Genomic DNA, 25,724 nt, shown 5'->3' with positions numbered 1-25,724 from the left:
AATCTGTAGCGACGAGGATGGCGCGGCCGCAGTCGGTCCTGATCTAGCGCAGCACTCTGGGCAACAATGCCAGAGGTGGCACATAAGGTAGCTGGAACTGCGACCAATGCTGAACTAAGGCATCTGCCGCCAGAGCTCGATGATTGTGAAACCGTGCCATGAAGCTGGCACATTGTTGTTGTGCCGTGACGCCATTAGATCGACGTCCGGCCTCTGTCAGCGGCGCCAGATCTCCTGAAACCCGTCCGGGTGAAGAGACCATACCCTTTCGGCCACACCCCGGCGACTTAGGAAGTCAGCTTCCTAGTTTTCCACGCCTGGGATGTGAACTGTGGATATGGTGGATGCCGTGTCTTCCACCCACATCAGAACCTGCCGGACTTCCTGGAAGGCTTGCCGGTTGCGTGTTCTTCCTTGGTGGTTGATGTATGCCACCGCTGTGGAGTTGTCCGACTGAAGTCGGATTTGCTTGCTGTCCAGCTGCTGTTGGAAGGTTTGTAGGGCAAGATACACTGCTCTGTGTTCAAGAACATTGATCTGAAGGGTGGACTCTTGCTGAGTCCACGTACCCTGAGCGCTGTGGTGGAGAAAAACTGCTCCCCACCCTGATAGACTCGCGTCTGTCGTAACTATCGCCCAGGATGGGGATAGGAAGGACCTTCTTTTTGACCATGAGGTGGGAAGAAGCCACCACCGTAGAGATTCCTTGGCCGCCTGAGAAAGAAAGACGACTCTGTTGAGGGAGGTCGACTCCCCGTCCCATTGGCGGAGAATGTCACATTGTAGTGGACGCAGATGAAACTGCGCGAAAAGAACTGCCTCCATTGCTACCATCTTACGTAGGAAGTGCATGAGGCGTCTCAATGTGTGCGACTGGTTCTTAAAGAAGAGATTGCAGCCCGTAGTGAATGCTGTTTGTCTAGCGGAAGCTTCACTATCGCTGAGAGAGTATGAAACTCCATGCCTAGATATGCTAGCGATAGGGTCGGGGTCGGATCTGACTTCAAAAAGTTGATGATCCACCCAAAACTCTAGAGAGTCTCCAGCGCAACGTTCGGGCAGTGTCGGCATGTTTCCTAAGAGAGTGCCTTGACAAGTAGATCGTCTAAATATGGGATCACAGAGTGACCCTGAGAGTGCAGGACTGTGACTACTGCTGCCCTGACCTTGGCGAAGACCAGTGGGACTGTCGCTAGCCGGAAGGTAGAGCTACGAACAGAAGGTGTTCGTCTGCTATAACGAAGCGTAGAAACGCTAGTGCTCTGGATCAATCGGCACGTGTGGATAAGCATCCTTGATGCCTAATGATGCTAGGAAATCTCCTTGGGACATTGAGGCGATGACATGGCGGAGGGATTCCATCCGGAACCGCCTGGTGTCCACGAGCTTGCTGAGCAGTTTTAGATCCAGAACGGGACGGAACGGCCCGGTCTTATAGGCACCGCAAATAATTTGGGGTAGAAACCGTGACCTTGTTCCTGAAGAGGAACGGGGGTCATCACTCTTTCTGCCTATAGAGTGCACCCTGTTTGCAGAAGAGCAGCGGCTCGGCCGGGAGGTGGAGAAGTTCTGAAGAATCGAGTTGGAGGACGAGAAGTGAGCTCTATCCTGTACCCGTGAGACAGAATGTCTCACACCCAACGGTCATTGACCTATGGCAGCTAAATATCGCCAAGGCGGGTGAGCCTGCTACCGACCGAGGATGCGGAGAGAGGAGGCCGCAAGTCATGAGGAAGCCGCCTTGGAAGCGGGTTTTCAGACTGTCTCTTTTTTGGGCGTGACTGAGCCCGCCAAGAATCTGAGCTCCTCTGATCCTTTTGAGTCCACATTGGACGAGGAAAAATGGGACCTGCCCGAGCCTCGAAAAGACCGAAACCACGACTGCCTCCTGCTCTGTTGGGGTTTGTTGTGTCCGGGCTGAGGAAAGGATGAATCCTTACCCCTGGACTGTTTAATGGTTACATCCAAACGCTCACCAAACAGTCGGTCAGCAGAAAAAGGCAACTGGTTAAGCAACCTTTTTTGGAAGCAGAATCTGCCTTCCATTCACTTAACGAGCAGACCAGGCTCTGCTTAAAAACACGGAGCAGCGTAGGCTACTGCCGTACGGTTCGCAGAGTCTAGGGCCACCTGAATCGCGTAAGAAACAAATGCAGACATTTGAGAGGTTAAGGATGCCACCTGCGGCACAGATGTACGTGTAACCGTGTCAATCTGTGTAAGACAAGCTGAAATAGCTTGGAGTGCCAAAAGGATGAGACTGCTGGGGCCAACGGTGCGCCGACAGTCTCATAGATGGATTTAGACCAGAGATCCATCTGTCTGTCAGTGGCATCTTTAAGTGCAGCTCCATCTCCCACTGCAACTATGGATCTAGCTACAAGCCTGGAGATTGGAGGATGCCGCTTGGGACACTGGGTCCAGTCCTTGACCACGTCAGGGGGCAGGGATAATGTGTATCCTAAGCCGTTTGGAGAAGCGCATATCTGGATAAGTGTGGTGTTCCTGGACTGCCTCTCTGAAGGCAGAGTGGTCCAGAAAAATACGTGAAGCTGACTCCTCCACTGGAGGAGCTGGGTGAGAAATAACCAACATTCTATTGATGGACGCTATAAGATTATTCACTATGGCGTCACCATTAGGTGTATCCAGATTGAGAGCGGTCTCAGGATCAGAATCCTGAGCCGCTACTTCCGCCTCATTACACAGAGAGTCCTTCTGCTAGGACCCTGAAGAAACCGAGGGCCGCTCATAGTGAGCCCGCTTAGGCTGTCTGGGACTGACGTCTGTGCAGAGCCGTGACTCTGGGATGCGTGTGACATTCCCGGAGCTGTTAGTTGTTCACACTGAGGGGGGCCATGGATCAATGGATTCAACAGTGCCCATGTTGTGAGAGACATGTCCGGACTGCTAGGCTTCTAGTATCATAGCCATAGTCTCAGAAAATCTGTCAGTAAATACTGCAGACACCGTCCTCATCCTCTGGCCATTAGCAGAGACTCCGGCTGAGTTAGACATAATGGGGGTCTATGTAACCTGCCGGCCGTATAGCCGTACATGCTGTACCGGCTGCATAGAAAAACATGTGGTTCTGCACCTTTGTTTTACACAGAGAATATGCTGATAACTCCTCCGCACAATCCAGGAGGGTATATACAACGTGCGACCAAACAGTGCAATGTATATAGTACAAGCATATCTATAAGTGCACTTCTGCACTAGTGGGGTTAGCACCACAGGTGCTGCTTAACGCCTGTTGCAGCGATTGTGTGACTATCAGAATGCCAGGGTCTTCCACACTTGTCTCTGTATCGTACAGAAACTGACACTAATGGCTGCCGGCGTCCTTGTAGAGAAGGAAGCCGTGGGCGTGCCTGAGAAAGTGCGGGAATCCGGTTTCACAGTGCACACAGTGAGAGGGGTGGAGTATGCAAAACATACTCCAGCTCTCAGCGCTGCTGTGCTATGCAGCGTCACGCCCCTACCCTGACTGTCAGGCCTGTGGGCGGTAACGAAGGGAGACTAGGCCCAGAAGCCGGGGACTCGAGTTAATAAGCGCGGCCGGCATATCAGTGCTGGCCGGCGCGGAAGTCCCCGGCGCACCACAAATCCCAGCGGCGCCTTAAATAAAAGTGGCAGTGGCGGTTAGCGCAGTAGTCACCCAATACACTAACACACCCAGCAACGCTGTGGTGTGCGATGGCACTAGTGCGGACAGCGCCGCTGTCCCTGGCGCACTAACACACCCAGCAGTGCTGCCGTGTGTCTGCGCGGTCCCCACAGGGACACAGAGTACCTCCATGTAGCAGGGCCATGTCCCTGAAGATACTCCGCTCCATGTCCAGCAGATACCAGGGGCTGTGGATGGAGCACGGTCTCAGTGCCTGGAGACCGATAGAATCCCACTTCACCCAGAGCCCTGTAAAAAGGGATGGGGAAGGAAGCAGCATGTGGGCTCCAGCCTCCGTACCCGCAATGGGTACCTCAACCTTAACAAACACCTCCGACATGAAGTGGGGTGAGAAGGGAGCATGCTGGGAGCCCTGTATGGGCCCTCTTTTCTTCCATCCGACATAGTCAGCAGCTGCTGCTGACTAAACAGTGGAGCTATGCGTGGATGTGTTGCCTCCTTCGCACAAAGCACAAAACTGGTGAGCCAGTGATCCCACTGGGGGTGTATAGCCAGAAGGGGAGGGGCCTTACACTTTTAAGTGTAATACTTTGTGTGGCCTCCGGAGGCAATAGCTATACACCCAATTGTCTGGGTCTCCCAATTAGGAGCGAAAAAGAAAATATTATTTAAACATGACATTAATACTTTTTATTTTTTCAGTTATTGAAAAAAATGTTTGTTTTTTTTTCGACACCTCTGATGCATTTGTCAAATATGAAAAAACTTTGTCTCCATTGACGGCAAAGGGAAAAAACGGCACAAAAAATATTGCACTTATAAAGAGCAAGGTTTACGTGTCACAGCGTGTTTTAAAGGGGCATTAATGGAACTCGTACATCCAAGCTATTAAAAAGTGTAGAAAATTGTGCCAAATCTGTCTCCTCTCTGCACCGCTTCTTCTGAGGAAGGGATGTTCCAAAAATCTAAGTGTCTGCTGTGGGAGCTTTTGTGCCAAGTACAGACCATGGAGCGGCCGTGGGTCTCTTAGGCCTTTATGGTGACTTCAGGTCAGGAGACCCCCAGCTGCACCCCGACTGTCGTGTCTGTGACACATCTGTACTTTACGAGACCACCATTATCTTTATTGCAGGCGGAGAGGGCGTCCCTACAGATTGGGGACAGCTTGAGCACGGAGAAAGCCACGCTGATTGTGGTGCACACCGATGGCAGCATCATGGACACCCAGAATATTAAGGTGCCTACAGCCTCCATGACACCAGGTGAGTGGACTGATCACACTCGTCGCCATATCCGGGGCTCTGCATGATGGATACAATGATACAGAGCTTATCAATGCACTAATGTTGCCAAACTAAGGCCTCATTCACACATCCATGCATGGACCGGCCATAGGTCTCCTGACCCAAAGCCGACAGCCCCATATACTGGAGGAAAGTGACTTCTCCCACAATCAGGAGCCTGGACTGACAGCGGACACTATATGCCGAGCCTGGACTGACAGCGGACACTGTGCCGAGCCTGGACTGACAGCGGACACTGTGCCGAGCCTGGACTGACAGCGGACACTATGCCGAGCCTGGACTGACAGCGGACACTATGCCGAGCCTGGTCTGACAGCGGACACTATGCCGAGCCTGGACTGACAGCGGACACTATGCCGAGCCTGGACTGACAGCGGACACTGTGCCGAGCCTGGACTGACAGCGGACACTGTGCCGAGCCTGGACTGACAGCGGACACTATGCCGAGCCTGGACTGACAGCGGACACTGTGCCGAGCCTGGACTGACAGCGGACACTGTGCCGAGCCTGGACTGACAGCGGACACTGTGCCGAGCCTGGACTGACAGCGGACACTGTGCCGAGCCTGGACTGACAGCGGACTCTATGCCGAGCCTGGACTGACAGCGGACACTATGCCGAGCCTGGACTGACAGCGGACACTATGCCGAGCCTGGACTGACAGCGGACACTATGCCGAGCCTGGACTGACAGCGGACACTGTGCCGAGCCTGGACTGACAGCGGACACTGTGCCGAGCCTGGACTGACAGCGGACACTGTGCCGAGCCTGGACTGACAGCGGACACTGTGCCGAGCCTGGACTGACAGCGGACACTGTGCCGAGCCTGGACTGACAGCGGACACTGTGCCGAGCCTGGACTGACAGCGGACACTGTGCCGAGCCTGGACTGACAGCGGACACTGTGCCGAGCCTGGACTGACAGCGGACACTGTGCCGAGCCTGGACTGACAGCGGACACTGTGCCGAGCCTGGACTGACAGCGGACACTGTGCCGAGCCTGGACTGACAGCGGACACTATGCAGAGCCTGGCCTGACAGCGGACACTGTGCCGAGCCTGGTTGTGGGGTCCAGACATGTCTCTATCTCCGTGCAAAGTTACTTTCTCCACATTTTGACTCTTCGACTCTGAGCGCTGGCTGCACATTTTTTTTCCAGCTGCGGCATTTACTCCATTAGGTTGTGACGGATTATTTTCTTTCTTTATATGTTCTTCAGCAATTAGAATCACCAGTTGGTGAGTCTATAGGGACAATACTCACAATCTAGATCAAGAAACAGCACCAGTGAGAGATAAATATAAAACTTAACTTTTAATTATACTTCAGTAAAATTACGTGAAATCTAAAAAATACAGTTCAGATTGCCCTATAGGCAGCCAGGGTACCGTATTCAACCCTATATCAGGTAGCCCCTGGGTGGTTACCACAAGGGGATAACAGTTATGTGTGTGAGGAATAATACTAAGTCTATTACTCAATGCAGTAACGGTGACCAAAAGGGGACAGTGGTCCTACAAACAATATACACAATGTCTATATCAGCCCCGTATCCATTAACAGCAGAGTATAGCTTATTACCTCTTTACTGATTATAAGGCACATCAGACACACAGAAAGAAAATTGGAATGGTCTCACCCGTTTAGATGATCCTCCAAGATTTTAGTCAGCATTTTCATACAGGAGGGGTCACGGCGAGGGCTGGAAGTCAGGTTTTAAATAAAGCTTACCCTAACAAAGCCCCTTTGACTCCCGTCCTTACAAGGACGGTCCACAGCTGAACCTATGTCCTCATATATAAACAGTCCCACATGCCTCCCGACGCGTTTCGTCACGGAAATGTGACTCCTCAGGGGACCGGGCATGAAAGAATTGCGGGCCAGATGTACTGTGGCACCTGCAGGGTCCCACCACCAAATGCTGCAAACTGTTAGCCCCAGAAATGGCAGCTTATGTATACACAAGCAGGGCCCAGCAGCCAATCCAAAGCGCCTCCACATAGGTGCACTTAATAAACATAATTGATCCATTAAAGATGAACTCACCGCCTCTTGTTTTCCCCTGATCGAGTCCCGCTGGATAACACGTGTCATGGCGTCCCTTTCTCCTTCATGCACCGCAAGCCCGGTGCGTGTACCGCATATCCGGGTTGTGGACATGAGAGTGAGGCTTGTACCGCATCACGTGGTGCATTCAGCACCTCGTGATCAAAAACGTGATCCACTATATCATACGCAGATGCTGTATTGTAGGGGTGTTAGACAGGGAAGGAGGTTTGAGCCTTATCACGTGATGTAAACAACACCTACGTGATTCTACACGTGATCGGTCGCGTCAGTGCTGAGTCGCGAAGGACGCTGTGATTTACAGATACCGCCCCCAATTTACCTAATGGGGCTGGCAGGAGGAACAAGGCCACCCACTACCAGCCACCCTTCAGCATGCGGCCATATCACGTGCAGCAAAAAAGCGATCTTAGGTACCCCTATGATCGATTTAGGGATGGTTTTTTCCTTATTGTAAGGAGTGGTGACTTTGTGAACTGGGTGCCCCATTATACATCTGTTGAGTATAATGGATTTTTTTCTTGCCCCTCCCCCTTCCTGCTATCTAGGGGAACTAGATACCTAAGATCGCTTTTTTGCTGCACGTGATATGGCCGCATGCTGAAGGGTGGCTGGTACAATACAATACAGCATCTGCGTATGATATAGTGGATCACGTTTTTGATCACGAGGTGCTGAATGCACCACGTGATGCGGTACAAGCCATGACACGTGTTATCCAGCGGGACTCGATCAGGGGAAAACAAGAGGCGGTGAGTTCATCTTTAATGGATCAATTATGTTTATTAAGTGCACCTATGTGGAGGCGCTTTGGATTGGCTGCTGGGCCCTGCTTGTGTATACATAAGCTGCCATTTCTGGGGCTAACAGTTTGCAGCATTTGGTGGTGGGACCCTGCAGGTGCCACAGTACATCTGGCCCGCAATTCTTTCATGCCCGGTCCCCTGAGGAGTCACATTTCCGTGACGAAACGCGTCGGGAGGCATGTGGGACTGTTTATATATGAGGACATAGGTTCAGCTGTGGACCGTCCTTGTAAGGACGGGAGTCAAAGGGGCTTTGTTAGGGTAAGCTTTATTTAAAACCTGACTTCCAGCCCTCGCCGTGACCCCTCCTGTATGAAAATGCTGACTAAAATCTTGGAGGATCATCTAAACGGGTGAGACCATTCCAATTTTCTTTCTGTGTGTTTGATGTGCCTTATAATCAGTAAAGAGGTAATAAGCTATACTCTGCTGTTAATGGATACGGGGCTGATATAGACATTGTGTATATTGTTTGTAGGACCACTGTCCCCTTTTGGTCACCGTTACTGCATTGAGTAATAGACTTAGTATTATTCCTCACACACATAACTGTTATCCCCTTGTGGTAACCACCCAGGGGCTACCTGATATAGGGTTGAATACGGTACCCTGGCTGCCTATAGGGCAATCTGAACTGTATTTTTTAGATTTCACGTAATTTTACAAAAGTTAAGTTTTATATTTATCTCTCACTGGTCTTGTTCTTTATATGTTCCTACAAGGCTGTCATGGTCGGGTCAGGAGATCTACAGCCGGTCCATCCCTTCTAGGACCGCAATACCCAGATGTCAGAATGACGCCTAAGAGCTACTATTGTACCCTAACACGCCCCAGTCTTTTATTAGGTTATGTTCACACTGAGTGTTTTTTTTTTTTTTCAGGCAAAAAACATTAGTGCAGAAATGTAAAGATTTTTAAAGGGAACCTGTCAGGAGCAATATGCATCCAGACCCACGAGCAGTTCTGGGTGCATATTACTAATCCCTGCCTAACCGTCCCTGTATCTAGTAGCATAGAAAAAGAGATCTTTATAAAAAGTATATCTAAAGAGTCTTTATGATATGCTGCCTGACTAATCCACTTGTCCCCCCGTTACTCCCCGACCTCTCCACTCTGCCAATCCCTTCACTGGCTTCCCATCGCCCAACGACTCTAGTTCAAAACCCTAACCATGACCTACAAAGCCATCCACAACCTGTCTCCTCCTTACATCTGTGACCTAGTCTCCCGGTACCTACCTGCACGCAACCTCAGATCCTCACAAGATCTCCTTCCCTGTTCTCCTCTCATCTCCTCTTTCCACAATCACATCCAAGATTTCTCCCGTGCCTCCCCCATACTCTGGAATGCTCTGCCACAACACATCAGACTCTCGCCTACCTTGACAAGCTTCAAAAGGAACCTGAAGACCACCTCTTCCAACAAGCCTACAACCTGCATTAACACTCAGTGTGATACAGCACCGCACAACCAGCTCTACCCTTACCTACTGTATCCTCACCCATCCCTTGTAGACTGTGAGCCCTCGCGGGCAGGGACCTCTCTCGTCCTATACCTGTCTGTGCCTTGTACTGTTCATGATTATGTATACACGTTTCCATATGAAAAGCACCATGAAATAAATGGCGCTATAATAATAATAATTATATGCTAATGAGTGCAGGGACTAGTCACACGATTATTTGCCCTGACTATTCCGCCCTCTTAGCATGGCAACACACCCACAGGGGGCCCACAGGGGTGTGCTAAGATACTAATGAATGCCCATTTCCCAGCGTGATGTCCGTTGTCACCGCCTTAGACGCTGGGTTTAGGCTCAATGCGCATGATCAGAAGTCCCCGGCACATCCGGTCATGCGCAGTAGACTTCTCTGAAGCCGGGACGCGTACACCCAGCTTCATAGTGAGCATGACCGGAAGTGACAGGGACATTCTAATCATGCGCATTGAGCCTAAACGCGGTGTCTGAGGCGGTGACAACGGACATGACGCTGGGGAATGGGCATTCATTAGCATGTTAGCACACCCATGTGGGCCCCCTGTGGGTGTACTAACATGCTAAGAGGGCGGAATAGTCACAGGGACATAACACCCTTGGGACTAGTCCCTGTGCTCATTAGCATATCATAAAGGATCTTTAGAAATCCTTTTTCTAAAGATCTCTTTATCTATGCTAGTGTATACAGGGACGGTTAGACAGTTAGCAATATACACCAAGAACTGCTCGTGGTTCTGGCTGCATATTACACCTGACAGGTTCCCTTGCTGTTTTTTTCTCTTAGTTCCTTATCTGCGCCCAACTCTTACTTTACAAAAGTGATGATACCTTTTATAGCATCCCCTGAAAGACATCCATAATCCTACAGGAACTCCTACATGTGAAGTCTTAACCCCTTCAACTGGCCAATTTTTATCGGTTTTTTTTCTGCACCCGTGTGCATCTTTTTTTTCCACTCCTTTTTTTTTTTTCTTCCAAGAGCTATATCTTTTTATTAGCTTTCCACTGACATAGACAAGTGTGGGCTTGATTTTTTGATTTTTGCAGGAGAAGTTGTAGATTTGATGGACACTATTCCCTTTACCATATACAGTATATTGTAGTAAAAAACTGTAAAGAATTCTGCAGTCATTGATATTGCAGTATTTTTTCTTTCCAGCAGGTGGCGCTCTTTTACTATATTCTTAGTTACTCTATGCCGGGGTCTAATGGATGATTAAACGCCCACGATCCTCACAAATGATGTTTTAGTGACTATGAACAGTTCTTTAAGTAGATTAGAATCCGACTGAGGACAAGATCTACAAGACGCTTATATTTTCTCTGTATTTGCTCTGGTTTCTTCTGATGTTCCAAAAACATGGACAGGTTTATTTGGATGGTGAGCCTATATTTTGATACTGACTGGTGAGTGTTAATGTAAAATTTCACTCATTGTTGAAATTTTTAATTTTATTTATTTTACTCACTTATATAGCGCCATTATTCCACAGCGCTTTAGAGATTATCATCCCTGTCCCCATTGGGGCTCACAATCTAAATTCCCTATCAGTATGTCTTTGAAGTGTGGGAAGAAACCAGAAAACCTGGAGGAAACCCACCCAAACACGGGGAGAACATACAAACTTATTGTAGATGTCATCCCTGGTGGGATTCTATCCCAGTACCCCAGCGCTGTAAAGCAACAGTGCTCACTACTGAGCCGCGGCACTGTGCCGGCCGCTGAAAGAAATAAATGTTATCCAGTCCAGTTTTTTTGACTAACCACAAACGTATATCAGCTTTTCCTATAAGACAGCCCATTGTGTGCTGAGCTGCTCAGACTGTTGTGCATAACCCCCACCAGAAGCTTTGTAGACCAGCAGCGCTGCAGTGTAAAACATGGCGGTGGAACAGAGCACCCTGTAATGAGGCAGATTTTAGATTTTTATTCAGCAGAGCTAAAAATGGAAGAAAATAAAAAGTCAGTAAATACACTAGACTACAGATCCTTTTTTTTTTTTTTTCAAGTTCACTACACTTCTGTTTACTTCTTTTTCTCCTATAGGCTCAGATGGGTCACCTACCTCACCGTCCGCAGGAGCAGAGAAAGATGGCACCAGATACAGCTGGGATTCCTCGGCCTATGATAACGAATTACCCGTGAGGTGTCGTAATATCAGCGGACTTCTATACAAGAACCGCTTAGGATCAGGTACATCATGTACTCAAGATCGTAGTCAAGTTTTATTTATTTTATTTTTTCTGTTCCATAGTTGAATCTGGAGACCCTGATTCCAGTGATGTGTCACTTACTACGCTGTGTTTTTCTGTTTCAATAAAATCAGTGTTTTATCACCCGGAGATTATCACTACTGGACTAGCTGCCTTGTGCTTGCTAGTCCAACCATGACCCAGCAGTGAATAGCGAGCGGGTAATACACAGCTCAATAACTGAGCTCTGCTAGATCTAAAGCAGAGAAAAGTCTGAATGTGTCATAACTGCTGCACCCAGAATACTAAGTGATTTGTCATACGTGAGTCATGGTTAACAGACAACCCTGTGGTGTCCAGGTGCAGAAGGCTGCTGCGTTTGGCTGCACAAACTGCTCCTTGATATTCCATGCTTTTTTTCTTTGGTGTGAATGCAGTTCTATTTTATGTTCCCTATTAGGGTTAACTCTCCCCCTTTGGACACTGCGGATATCTTGGCTGTCCAGCTGCAAATCCTTATTCCCACTTCCTGTGTCTATATATAATATATATATATATATATATATATTATATTATATTATATTATATTATATTATATTATATATTTTTTGCATTTCCCCTTCATTTGTTTCCTGTGATAGTTTACTCCTATGCTGTTCAGATTGCAAGCAGTCAGCTTGAAATCTCCTGTCGTCACACGTTGTATGTTGCTGTTATTCTCCCAAAGTCATTTTGCAGATAAGTTTTCTGCTTGCCTTTCCCTGTGTGTTCTTTAGTCCTTAGTGGGGTTGACTAGTGCTAATCCCGCCCCTTCACTATCTAGGGTCAGCCAGGGCTCAGGTATCCTGATTGGCGCATAATTATGGAAGCTATTTAGGAACATCACGGGAGCCAGTGGCCAGCGTTAGCTTTCACCAGGGGTCACCATCTCCCCCCTTCCCTAGAGACAGGGTTTACCGCTCCTGTTCGGCTGGTATTCCCCCATTCCAAGCGTGACAGTGATACATCATTGGAAGCTGGGTCTCTATTCCTACCTCATTGCAAAAACCTGCTGACAAATTCCCTTTAAAGGACTTCGGTTGTGGAGCTAAGACTTGGTCCTGATGAGTTGTTGGTCATCTCGGGGGGGCCTCCAAAGCACTTGACAGTATACCCATGCTATGTATATGTGTGATCTAACAGGCGGCAGGGGACGCTGTGTGAAGCATTCAGATGGTTGGTACACTCCGACTGAGTTTGAAGCCATTGCAGGCAGAGCGAGCAGCAAAGACTGGAAGAGAAGTATCCGTTATGCAGGAAGACCTCTGCAGTGTCTAATACAGGTAAATATGTCAGTCTCTTTTAATTCTCAAACCATATTTAAAGGGGTTGTCTGGCGGCGCTTCTTTTATGGGAGCTACATACTGATAACTTTCCAACCCCACGTACCTGACAAGAGGCGTGCACACCTGGCAAGTATCGTAGGACATGTGCGCGATCCCTGCTGATCATACATAATTCTCGGCAGGTTTGTAAAGTCTTAACATCAACATCATTACCAGAAGTGAGTGGCGCTGAACAACTCCATTAAAAGGGTTCTACCATAAGTGCAAGTTATCACCAGCCATGGGGCTCAGAGCCATCCTCATGGGACTGTCATGAGGATCGGTGATGACTTGTTTTTATGGTAGCGCTCCATACTACATCTGCTTTGTAGGACATTGCAGGAAGGGTTTTTATTTTCTTAAAGTGATTTGTGAGATGATGACGGTGACTGAGGGCTCATCCTCTTGTGTTTTCAGGATGGCCTGCTCACCCCTCATGCTGCCTCCTGTACCTGTGCCGCCTGCTGCGATGACCTCAGCCTGGTAAGGACCGGTGAGATTGGAACCTGAACGCAGGAAACCTTCATTTTTAGCCCCTAAATGAGATCGATGTATAATTATTAAGAACTACTCCTGGAAACTCGCCTTCATCCTCATTTTATGCTTCAATTAAGGTCCATTTCATATTCCGAAATTTAGAAACCAACTATGCTTTACTCACCCTCCCCTGCTCCAGCACTAGGTCTCTGTCGCTCACATCAACAGTCAGTGTGACCTCAGCATTTCCGAGCGGCTTGTGCCGTTAATTTGTGCAGAGTTGCTGAGCTCGCTGATTGGCTGCAATGCTGTCAATATCACATTGAAGATTTAGTGTCAGACCCAGGGAGGAGACATAAAGCACAGAATGTTTTTTGTTTTTTTTTTTTTTTTTTTTTTTAAAGTGCAGCTGAGAAACTGGGAGTTTCACAAAATTGTAAAACCTCTTTAGGTCCACCAAGCGTTTTAGAACCTTTTCTTTTTTGAAGTCGAGCCCTTTTACTCTTCTCTTACCATTAGCCATTTTGGCCACTACCCTTGAATTCCACACTCTCTTCTTGTAAAGTGATTGTGTAAAGTGATGACATATTGCCAAGGTATGCAATCACTTTCTCTTCCTTGGGGGTTTCGTCTTTGAGACCACTTATTAGTCCTGAGAATGAAGGATTCGTAGTGCTTAATTCGTGGATGTGGTCCCTTTTCAGTATTTCATGCACAGAGGTGCCTCATGCCGTGCAGCGGAACTGCGGCAAACGTTCATTCAAGGATACAAAACCTGAAGAGCCGACAATGGTGAATTAACTCTTTAGCTCTTCCATTCCCATGATAGATGGGTTCCCAGAAGTCAGACCTTCACTAATCAGAAAGTGATTGCATGTCTGTCACGCATGAGTCACAGGTGACACAGTCCTGTGGTGTCTGGCTATAGAAGGTCACAAACTGCTGCCTGACCTTCTATTATGCCTACTTGGCGTATTTGGTATCCTATGTATGTCTTCTGCTTGGTTTTCATCACTTTCCCTTTAAGACCCTGCGGAGTTCAATTTTTCAGTTGTTTTTCATCAGCACTCCCTTGGTGTCTTTATGTATCTTCTTTTCCCAATTACTTTGTGCTTGTGATAGGTCTAATGACCTTAAGAAAAAAGTAATGAGACTTCAGCTTACCATAGGCAACTGCGCTCCAGGACTTGCAGGTGCTCGTGGTCCTCCAGACCGGCCAGGCTGGTATATAGCTGAAAAGAAGTGAAGGGTGGACCCAGCACCACAATCCAATATATTAAAATATCAAAAATTTATTAGGTATTAAAAATCCAACGGATCCAAAAACTGAGAGAAGATGCATAAGCGCACCTTATGCGTTTTGGGCAATAAATAAAAACAAGTCCTTAATTATAGGTGACCTATGATTAAGGACTTGTTTTTATTTATTTGTCCGAAACGCGTAAGGTGCGCTTATGCATCTTTTCTTTTTCGCTCCTAATTGGGAGACCCAGACAATTGGGTGTATAGCTATTGCCTCCGGAGGCCACACAAAGTATTACACTTAAAAGTGTAAGGCCCCTCCCCTTCTGGCTATACACCCCCAGTGGGATCACTTGCTCACCAGTTTTGTGCTTTGTGCGAAGGAGGCAACACATCCACGCATAGCTCCACTGTTTAGTCAGCAGCAGCTGCTGACTATGTCGGATGGAAGAAAAGAGGGCCCATACAGGGCTCCCAGCATGCTCCCTTCTCACCCCACTTCATGTCGGAGGTGTTTGTTAAGGTTGAGGTACCCATTGCGGGTACGGAGGCTGGAGCCCACATGCTGCTTCCTTCCCCATCCCTTTTTACAGGGCTCTGGGTGAAGTGGGATTCTATCGGTCTCCAGGCACAGAGACCGTGCTCCATCCACAGCCCCTGGTATCTGCTGGACATGGAGCGGAGTATCTTCAGGGACATGGCCCTGCTACATGGAGGTACTCGGTGTCCCTGTGGGGACCGCGCAGACACACGGCAGCACTGCTGGGTGTGTTAGTGCGCCAGGGACAGCGGCGCTGTCCGCACTAGTGCCATCGCACACCACAGCGTTGCTGGGTGTGTTAGTGTATTGGGTGACTACCGCGCTAACCGCCGCTGCCGTTTTTATTTAAGGCGCCGCTGGGATTTGTGGTGCGCCGGGGACTTCCGCGCCGGCCAGCACTGATATGCCGGCCGCGCTTATTAACTCGAGTCCCCGGCTTCTGGGCCTAGTCTCCCTTCGTTACCGCCCACAGGCCTGACAGTCAGGGTAGGGGCGTGACGCTGCATAGCACAGCAGCGCTGAGAGCTGGAGTATGTTTTGCATACTCCACCCCTCTCACTGTGTGCACTGTGAAACCGGATTCCCGCACTTTCTCAGGCACGCCCACGGCTTCCTTGTCTACACAGGACGCCGGCAGCCATTAGTGTCAGTTTCTGTACGATACAGAGACAAGTGTGGAAGACCCTGGCATTCTGATAGTCACACAATCGCTGCAACAGGCGTTAAGCAGCACCTGTGGTGCTAACCCCACTAGTGCAGAAGTGCACTTATAGATATGCTTGTACTATATACATTGCACTGTTTGGTCGCACGTTGTATATACCCTCCTGGATTGTGCGGAGGAGTTATCAGCATATTCTCTGTGTAAAACAAAGGTGCAGAACCACATGTTTTTCTATGCAGCCGGTACAGCATGTACGGCTATACGGCCGGCAGGTTACATAGACCCCCATTGTATCCAACACAGCCGGTGTCTCTGCTAATGGCCAGAGGATGAGGACGGTGTCTGCAGTATTTACTGACAGATTTTCTGAGACTATGGCTATGATACTAGAAGCCTAGCAGTCCGGACATGTCTCTCACAACATGGGCACTGTTGAATCATTGATCCATGGCCCCCCTCAGTGTGAACAACTAACAGCTCCGGGAATGTCACACGCATCCCAGAGTCACGGCTCTGCACAGACGTCAGTCCCAGACAGCCTAAGCGGGCTCACTATGAGCGGCCCTCGGTTTCATCAGGGTCCTAGCAGAAGGACTCTCTGTGTAATGAGGCGGAAGTAGCGGCTCAGGATTCTGATCCTGAGACCGCTCTCAATCTGGATACAGCTAATGGTGACGCCATAGTGAATAATCTTATAGCGTCCATCAATAGAATGTTGGTTATTTCTCACCCAGCTCCTCCAGTGGAGGAGTCAGCTTCACGTTTTTTTCTGGACCACTCTACCTTCAGAGAGGCAGTCCAGGAACACCACACTTATCCAGATATGCGCTTCTCCAAACGGCTTAGGATACACGTTATCCCTGCCCCCTGACGTGGTCAAGGACTGGACCCAGTGTCCCAAGCGGCATCCTCCAATCTCCAGGCTTGTAGCTAGATCCATAGTTGCAGTGTGAGATGGAGCTGCACTTAAAGATGCCACTGACAGACAGATGGATCTCTGGTCTAAATCCATCTATGAGACTGTCGGCGCACCGTTGGCTCCAGCATTCTCACCTTTGGGGCACTCCAAGCTATTTCAGCTTGTCTTACACAGATTGACACGGTTACACGTACATCTGTGCCGCAGGTGGCATCCTTAACCTCTCAAATGTCTGCATTTGTTTCTTACGCGATTCAGGTTGCCCTAGACTCTGCGAACCGTACGGCAGTAGCCTCCGCTGCTCCGTGTTTTTAAGCAGAGCCTGGTCTGCTCGTTAAGTGAATGGAAGGCAGATTCTGCTTCCAAAAAAGGGTGCTTAACCAGTTGCCTTTTTCTGCTGACCGACTGTTTGGTGAGCGTTTGGATGTAACCATTAAACAGTCCAGGGGTAAGGATTCATCCTTTCCTCAGCCCGGACACAACAAACCCCAACAGAGCAGGAGGCAGTCGGGGTTTCGGTCTTTTCGAGGCTCGGGCAGGTCCCATTTTTCCTCGTCCAATGTGAACTCAAAAGGATCAGAGGAGCTCAGATTCTTGGCGGGCTCAGTCACGCCCAAAAAAGAGACAGTCTGAAAACCCGCTTCCAAGGCGGCTTCCTCATGACTTGCGGCCTCCTCTCTCCGCATCCTCGGTCGGTAGCAGGCTCTCCCGCCTTGGCGATATTTAGCTGCCATAGGTCAATGACCGTTGGGTGTGAGACATTCTGTCTCACGGGTACAGGATAGAGCTCACTTCTCGTCCTCCAACTCGATTCTTCAGAACTTCTCCACCTCCCGGCCGAGCCGCTGCTCTTCTGCAAACAGGGTGCACTCTATAGGCAGAAAGAGTGATGACCCCCGTTCCTCTTCAGGAACAAGGTCACGGTTTTTACCCCAAATTATTTGCGGTGCCTATAAGAACGGGCCGTTCCGTCCCGTTCTGGATCTAAAACTGCTCAGCAAGCTCGTGGACACCAGGCGGTTCCGGATGGAATCCCTCCGCCATGTCATCGCCTCAATGTCCCAAGGAGATTTCCTAGCATCATTAGGCATCAAGGATGCTTATCCGCACGTGCCGATTGATCCAGAGCACTAGCGTCTCTACGCTTTGTTATAGGAGACGAACACCTTCTGTTCGTAGCTCTACCTTCCGGCTAGCGACAGTCCCACTGGTCTTCGCCAAGGTCAGGGCAGCAGTAGTCACAGTCCTGCACTCTCAGGGTCACTCTGGGATCCCATATTTAGACGATCTACTTGTCAAGGCACTCTCTTAGGAAACATGCCGACACTGCCCGAACGTTGCGCTGGAGACTCTCTAGAGTTTTGGGTGGATCATCAACTTTTTAAAGTCAGATCCGACCCCGACCCTATCGCTAACATATCTAGGCATGGAGTTTCATACTCTCTCAGCGATAGTGAAGCTTCCGCTAGACAAACAGCCTTCACTACGGGCTGCAATCTCTTCTTTAAGAACCAGTCGCACACATTGAGACGCCTCATGCACTTCCTACGTAAGATGGTAGCAATGGAGGCAGTTCTTTTCGCGCAGTTTCATCTGCGTCCACTACAATGTGACATTCTCCGCCAATGGGACGGGGAGTCGACCTCCCTCAACAGAGTCGTCTTTCTTTCTCAGGCGGCCAAGGAATCTCTACGGTGGTGGCTTCTTCCCACCTCATGGTCAAAAAGAAGGTCCTTCCTATCCCCATCCTGGGCGATAGTTACGACAGACGCGAGTCTATCAGGGTGGGGAGCAGGTTTTCTCCACCACAGCGCTCAGGGTACGGGGACTCAGCAAGAGTCCACCCTTCAGATCAATGTTCTTGAACACAGAGCAGTGTATCTTGCCCTACAAACCTTCCAACAGCAGCTGGAAAGCAAGCAAATCCGACTTCAGTCGGACAACTCCACAGCGGTGGCATACATCAACCACCAAGGAAGAATGCGCAACCGGCAAGCCTTCCAGAAAGTCCGGCAGGTTCTGATGTGGGTGGAAGACACGGCATCCACCATATCCACAGTTCACATCCCAGGCGTGGAAAACTAGGAAGCTGACTTCCTAAGTCGCCGGGGTGTGGCCGAAAGGGTATGGTCTCTTCACCCGGACGGGTTTCAGGAGATCTGGCGCCGCTGACAGAGGCCGGACGTCGATCTAATGGCGTCACGGCACAACAACAATGTGCCAGCTTCATGGCACGGTTTCACAATCATCGAGCTCTGGCGGCAGACGCCTTAGTTCAGCATTGGTCGCAGTTCCAGCTACCTTATGTGCCACCTCTGGCATTGTTGCCCAGAGGGCTGCGTTAGATCAGGACCGACTGCGGCCGCGCCATCCTCGTCGCTACAGATTGGCCGAGGATGTTGTGGTTCCCGGTTCTGTGGTGCCTCACGGTAGGCTAACCGGGGGCACTACCAGACCAATCAGACTGGCTGTCTCAAGGGCCATTCTTCCATTTGAATTCTACGGCCCTCAACCTGATGGTGTGGCTTAGAGTCCTGGAACCTAGTGTCGTCAGGATTACCTCAGGACGTGGTTGCCACCATGAGACAGGCTAGCATACCAACGTCCGCCAAGATTGATCACAGGATGTGGAAGATATTCTTATCTCGGTGCTCGGCGCAGGGTGTTTCTCCCTGGCCGGTTGCATCGTCTATGTTTCCTTCCTTCCTGCAATCTAGGTTGGAAAAAGGGTTGTCGCTCAGTTCCCTTTAGGGACAAGTCTCAGCGCTATCTGTATTTTTTCAGAAACGACTTCCTCAGGTACGCACGTTCCTACGGGGAGTTTGTCTTCTCAGCACTCCGTACAGGCGACCGTTAGAGCCCTGGGATCTGAACAAGGTTCTAATTGCTCTCCAGATGCCGCCTTTCGAGCCTTTGTAAGAGGTCTCCCTTCCCGCTTTTCTCGGGAAGTGGCCTTCTAGTAACGGTCTCGTCTCTTAGGAGAGTTTCCGAGCTAGCAACGCTCTCATACAAATCTCCCTTCCTGGTCCTTCACCAGGACAGGGTGGTTCTGCGTCCGATTCCGGAATTTCTCCCTAAGGTGGTATCCCACTTTCATATCAATGAGGATATCACCTCACCTTCTTTGTGTCCTCGTCCAGTCCATCAATTTCAGAAAGATTTGCATCTGTTGGTTCTGGTGAGAGCACTCAGGTTCTACTTCCCGCATGGCGCTCCTGCGCCACCCGGATGCACTCTTTGTCCTTGTCGCTGGTCGGCGTAAACAGTCGCAAGCTTCTGAATCCACCCTGGCTCGGGGGATCGAGGAACCAATTCTTGAAACCTACAGTTCTACTGGGCTTCTGGTTCTCTCAAGGCTGAAGGCCCATTCTACCAGAGCCGTGGGTGCATCCTGGGCATTACTGCACCAGGCTGCGGCTCAGCAGGTGTGTCAAGGCACCTACATGATTGAGTCTGCATACTTTTACCCAGCATTTTCAAGTGCATACCTACGCTTCGGCAGACGCCAGCCTAGGTAGATAAGTCCTTCAGGCGGCGATTGCCCGCCTGTAGGAAAGGGCTGTTTCACGGCCCTATCACGAGGTATTCTTTTACCCACCCAGGGACTGCTTTTGGACGTCCCAATTGTCTGGGTCTCCCAATTAGGAGCGAAAAAGAAGAAGGGAATTTTGTTTACTTACCGTAAATTCCTTTTCTTCTAGCTCCAATTGGGAGACCCAGCACCCGCCCTGTTTTTTCGGGGTTTTTCTGTTTTTTCGGGTACACATGTTGTCCATGTGGTATGGTTCAGTTCTCCGATGTTTCCTCGGATTGAATTGGTCTTTAAACCAGTTATTGGCTTTCCTCCTTCTTGCTTTGGCACTAAAACTGGTGAGCCAGTGATCCCACTGGGGGTGTATAGCCAGAAGGGGAGGGGCCTTACACTTTTAAGTGTAATACTTTGTGTGGCCTCCGGAGGCAATAGCTATACACCCAATTGTCTGGGTCTCCCAATTGGAGCTAGAAGAAAAGGAATTTACGGTAAGTAAACAAAATTCCCTTCTTCTCCACCACAGCGCTCAGGGTACGTGGACTCAGCAAGAGTCCACCCTTCAGATCAATGTTCTTGAACACAGAGCAGTGTATCTTGCCCTACAAACCTTCCAACAGCAGCTGGACAGCAAGCAAATCCGACTTCAGTCGGACAACTCCACAGCGGTGGCATACATCAACCACCAAGGAAGAACGCGCAACTGGCAAGCCTTCCAGGAAGTCCGGCAGGTTCTGATGTGGGTGGAAGACACGGCATCCACCATATCCACAGTTCACATCCCAGGCGTGGAAAACTAGGAAGCTGACTTCCTAAGTCGCCGGGGTGTGGCCGAAAGGGTATGGTCTCTTCACCCGGACGGGTTTCAGGAGATCTGGCGCCGCTGACAGAGGCCGGACGTCGATCTAATGGCGTCACGGCACAACAACAATGTGCCAGCTTCATGGCACGGTTTCACAATCATCGAGCTCTGGCGGCAGACGCCTTAGTTCAGCATTGGTCGCAGTTCCAGCTACCTTATGTGCCACCTCTGGCATTGTTGCCCAGAGTGCTGCGCTAGATCAGGACCGACTGCGGCCGCGCCATCCTCGTCGCTACAGATTGGCCGAGGATGTTGTGGTTCCCGGTTCTGTGGTGCCTCACGGTAGGCTAACCGGGGGCACTACCAGACCAATCAGACTGGCTGTCTCAAGGGCCATTCTTCCATTTGAATTCTACGGCCCTCAACCTGATGGTGTGGCATTGAGTCCTGGAACCTAGTGTCGTCAGGATTACCTCAGGACGTGGTTGCCACCATGAGACAGGCTAGCATACCAACGTCCGCCAAGATTGACCACAGGACGTGGAAGATATTCTTATCTCGGTGCTCGGCGCAGGGTGTTTCTCCCTGGCCGGTTGCATCGTCTATGTTTCCTTCCTTGCTGCAATCTAGGTTGGAAAAAGGGTTGTCGCTCAGTTCCCTTTAGGGACAAGTCTCAGCGCTATCTGTATTTTTTCAGAAACGACTTCCTCAGGTACGCACGTTCCTACGGGGAGTTTGTCGTCTCAGCACTCCGTACAAGCGGCCGTTAGAGCCCTGGGATCTGAACAAGGTTCTAATTGCTCTCCAGATGCCGCCTTTCGAGCCTTTGAAAGAGGTCTCCCTTCCCGCTTTTCTCGGGAAGTGGCCTTCTAGTAACGGTCTCGTCTCTTAGGAGAGTTTCCGAGCTAGCAACGCTCTCATACAAATCTCCCTTCCTGGTCCTTCACCAGGACAGGGTAGTTCTGCGTCCGATTCCGGAATTTCTCCCTAAGGTGGTATCCCACTTTCATATCAATCAGGATATCACCTCACCTTCTTTGTGTCCTCGTCCAGTCCATCAATTTCAGAAGGATTTGCATCTGTTGGTTCTGGTGAGAGCACTCAGGTTCTACTTCCCGCATGGCGCTCCTGCGCCACCCGGATGCACTCTTTGTCCTTGTCGCTGGTCGGCGTAAACAGTCGCAAGCTTCTGAATCCACCCTGGCTCGGGGGATCGAGGAACCAATTCTTGAAACCTACAGTTCTACTGGGCTTCTGGTTCTCTCAAGGCTGAAGGCCCATTCTACCAGAGCCGTGGGTGCATCCTGGGCATTACGGCACCAGGCTACGGCTCAGCAGGTGTGTCAGGCACCTACCTGATTGAGTCTGCATACTTTTACCAAGCATTTTCAGGTGCATACCTACGCTTCGGCAGACGCCAGCCTAGGTAGATAAGTCCTTCAGGCGGCGATTGCCCACCTGTAGGAAAGGGCTGTTTGACGGCCCTATCACGAGGTATTCTTTTACCCACCCAGGGACTGCTTTTGGACGTCCCAATTGTCTGGGTCTCCCAATTAGGAGCGAAAAAGAAGAAGGGAATTTTGTTTACTTACCGTAAATTCCTTTTCTTCTAGCTCCAATTGGGAGACCCAGCACCCGCCCTGTTTTCTCGGGGTTTTTCTGTTTTTTCGGGTACACATGTTGTTCATGTGGTATGGTTCAGTTCTCCGATGTTTCCTCGGATTGAATTGGTCTTTAAACCAGTTATTGGCTTTCCTCCTTCTTGCTTTGGCACTAAAACTGGTGAGCCAGTGATCCCACTGGGGGTGTATAGCCAGAAGGGGAGGGGCCTTACACTTTTAAGTGTAATACTTTGTGTGGCCTCCGGAGGCAATAGCTATACACCCAATTGTCTGGGTCTCCCAATTGGAGCTAGAAGAAAAGGAATTTACGGTAAGTAAACAAAATTCCCTTCTTCTCCACCACAGCGCTCAGGGTACGTGGACTCAGCAAGAGTCCACCCTTCAGATCAATGTTCTTGAACACAGAGCAGTGTATCTTGCCCTACAAACCTTCCAACAGCAGCTGGACAGCAAGCAAATCCGACTTCAGTCGGACAACTCCACAGCGGTGGCATACATCAACCACCAAGGAAGAACGCGCAACTGGCAAGCCTTCCAGGAAGTCCGGCAGGTTCTGATGTGGGTGGAAGACACGGCATCCACCATATCCACAGTTCACATCCCAGGCGTGGAAAACTAGGAAGCTGACTTCCTAAGTCGCCGGGGTGTGGCCGAAAGGGTATGGTCTCTTCACCCGGACGGGTTTCAGGAGATCTGGCGCCGCTGACAGAGGCCGGACGTCGATCTAATGGCGTCACGGCACAACAACAATGTGCCAGCTTCATGGCACGGTTTCACAATCATCGAGCTCTGGCGGCAGACGCCTTAGTTCAGCATTGGTCGCAGTTCCAGCTACCCTATGTGCCACCTCTGGCATTGTTGCCCAGAGTGCTGCGCTAGATCAGGACCGACTGCGGCCGCGCCATCCTCGTCGCTACAGATTGGCCGAGGATGTTGTGGTTCCCGGTTCTGTGGTGCCTCACGGTAGGCTAACCGGGGGCACTACCAGACCAATCAGACTGGCTGTCTCAAGGGCCATTCTTCCATTTGAATTCTACGGCCCTCAACCTGATGGTGTGGCATTGAGTCCTGGAACCTAGTGTCGTCAGGATTACCTCAGGACGTGGTTGCCACCATGAGACAGGCTAGCATACCAACGTCCGCCAAGATTGACCACAGGACGTGGAAGATATTCTTATCTCGGTGCTCGGCGCAGGGTGTTTCTCCCTGGCCGGTTGCATCGTCTATGTTTCCTTCCTTGCTGCAATCTAGGTTGGAAAAAGGGTTGTCGCTCAGTTCCCTTTAGGGACAAGTCTCAGCGCTATCTGTATTTTCTTTTTCGCTCCTAATTGGGAGACCCAGACAGTGGGTGTATAGCTACTGCCTCTGGAGGCCGCACAAAGAACTACACTTAAAAGTGTAAGGCCCCTCCCCTTCTGGCTATACACCCTCCCGTAGGAGTACAGATTCCTCAGTTTTAGCTTTGTGCGCAAGGAGGTCAGACACGCACGCATAGCTCCATTGTTTTTAGTCAGCAGCAGCTGCTGACTATGTCGGATGGAAGAAAAGAGGACACATATAGTGTCCCCAGCATGCTCCCTTCTCACCCCACTTATGTCGGAGGTGTTTGTAAGGTTGAGGTACCCATTGCGGGTACGGCGGCAGGAGCCCACATGCTGATTCCTTCCCCATCCCTTTTTACAGGGCTCTGGGTGAAGTGGGATTTACCGGTCTCCAGGCACAGAGACCGTGCTCCATCTACAGCCCCTGGAGAAGATGCTGGATGGAGCGGAGTACATCAGGGACATGGCCCTGCATCCTCAAGGTACTCTGTGTCCCCGTGTATCTGGCGCTCACACCGCAGCATGCTGGGTGTTGTAGTGCGCCGGGGGACATCAGCGCTGCGGCGCCTGTGCCATGGCCTCATTCAGCCTTGCTGAAGCAGGCACATTTATGGGAATAGGACGCGCCGGCCGCTGGGACTGCGGCGCGGCTGGCACTTGTAGTGCGCCGGGGACTTCAGCGCGGCCTGCGCTTTTACGGCGGCCGCGCTGATAACTACAGTCCCCGGCTTTTGCGGCCTGCTTCCTTTCGTTCCCGCCCCCACACCTGCCAGTCAGGAGAGGGGCGGGACGCTGCCCACGTCCAGAACTCGGTCGCGCCGGCCGCTCGAACAGCGGCGCGGCTGGCACTTGCGGTGCGCCGGGGACTTCAGCGCGGCCCGCGCTTTTACGGCGGCCGCGCTGATAACTCGAGTCCCCGGCTTTTGCGGCCTGCTTGCGTTCGTTCCCGCCCACAGACCTGCCAGTCAGGAGAGGGGCGGGACGCTGGCCAGGGCATCAGCGCTGAGGGCTGGAGTCGTTTTTACATACTCCAGCCCTCACAGTCAGCACAGAGGGGACACTGTTCCCGCACTTTTGTTTGGGAACTCCCACGGACCGCCCCTCTCCACAGTAGCCGGCAGCCATTCTTGCAGACACGCTGAGCTGCAGAGGGGAGCCGGGGAGACCCAGACAAGGCATTCAGCAGCCTCTTACCCGCTGTTCAGCGGGCGGTAAGCAGCCCTCAGGGCTCACCCCCTCTTGTGCTCGTAGTATTCTTAGTATTTTGTTGCTACAAATACTTGGTATTACATAGCAGTGGTCGCCCTTTGGCTATAGACTCTCTCACATGCAGAGAGCCAGCAGCATGTCGCCCGTAAAACGCAAGGGTGCCAAGGCACAGACATTGTATGCTTCCTGCACCGCATGTGGGACTTTTCTACCGGCAGGCTCCACGGACCCCCATTGTGTGCAGTGCTCGGCCCCTGCGGCGCTTGCACAGTCGGGACCTCTGCTGGACGTGTCCCAGGGTGTACCACCTGTGAATGCTGTCCAGGTGACAGGAACTGAGTTTGCAGCTTTTGCTGACAGAATGTCTCTCACTATGTCACAAATTCTTGACACATTGCGAGCTAGGCCTGTACTTCAGACCACGGACACTGTGCATGTATTGCCCCCTGGTCCCCCTCAGCTCCTAGCTCCGGGACGGGCATCTACACCTCAGGGTGAAGACTCTGACTCGGACGATGGCCCCGGGCAGCCTAA

The 25,724-nt window shown here is 50.6% G+C and overlaps 1 protein-coding gene across 6 annotated transcripts in view; it reads left to right on the top strand.

The window, feature by feature from the left end:
- DEAF1 (DEAF1 transcription factor) overlaps positions 1 to 25,724 on the top strand; it is a 119,257-nt gene that overhangs the window by 15,248 nt on the left and 78,285 nt on the right. For all 6 annotated transcript variants that reach the window (XR_012727405.1, XR_012727404.1, XM_075326870.1 and 3 more), the window contains exons 3-6: positions 4,764 to 4,893; positions 11,354 to 11,500; positions 12,682 to 12,821; positions 13,281 to 13,346. Coding sequence is in view for 4 of the 6 variants with exons in the window: in XM_075326870.1 (XP_075182985.1) it covers positions 4,764 to 4,893; positions 11,354 to 11,500; positions 12,682 to 12,821; positions 13,281 to 13,346 (483 nt within the window). In the remaining 2 variants the exon portion in view is untranslated. The remainder of the gene's footprint in view (positions 1 to 4,763; positions 4,894 to 11,353; positions 11,501 to 12,681; positions 12,822 to 13,280; positions 13,347 to 25,724) is intronic.

This window comes from Anomaloglossus baeobatrachus, chromosome 10 (assembly GCF_048569485.1).
Source record: "Anomaloglossus baeobatrachus isolate aAnoBae1 chromosome 10, aAnoBae1.hap1, whole genome shotgun sequence".
NCBI classification, from domain to species: domain Eukaryota; kingdom Metazoa; phylum Chordata; class Amphibia; order Anura; family Aromobatidae; genus Anomaloglossus; species Anomaloglossus baeobatrachus.
Note: the sequence above shows the minus strand (reverse complement) of the source record. Positions and strands in the feature narration are given on the sequence as shown.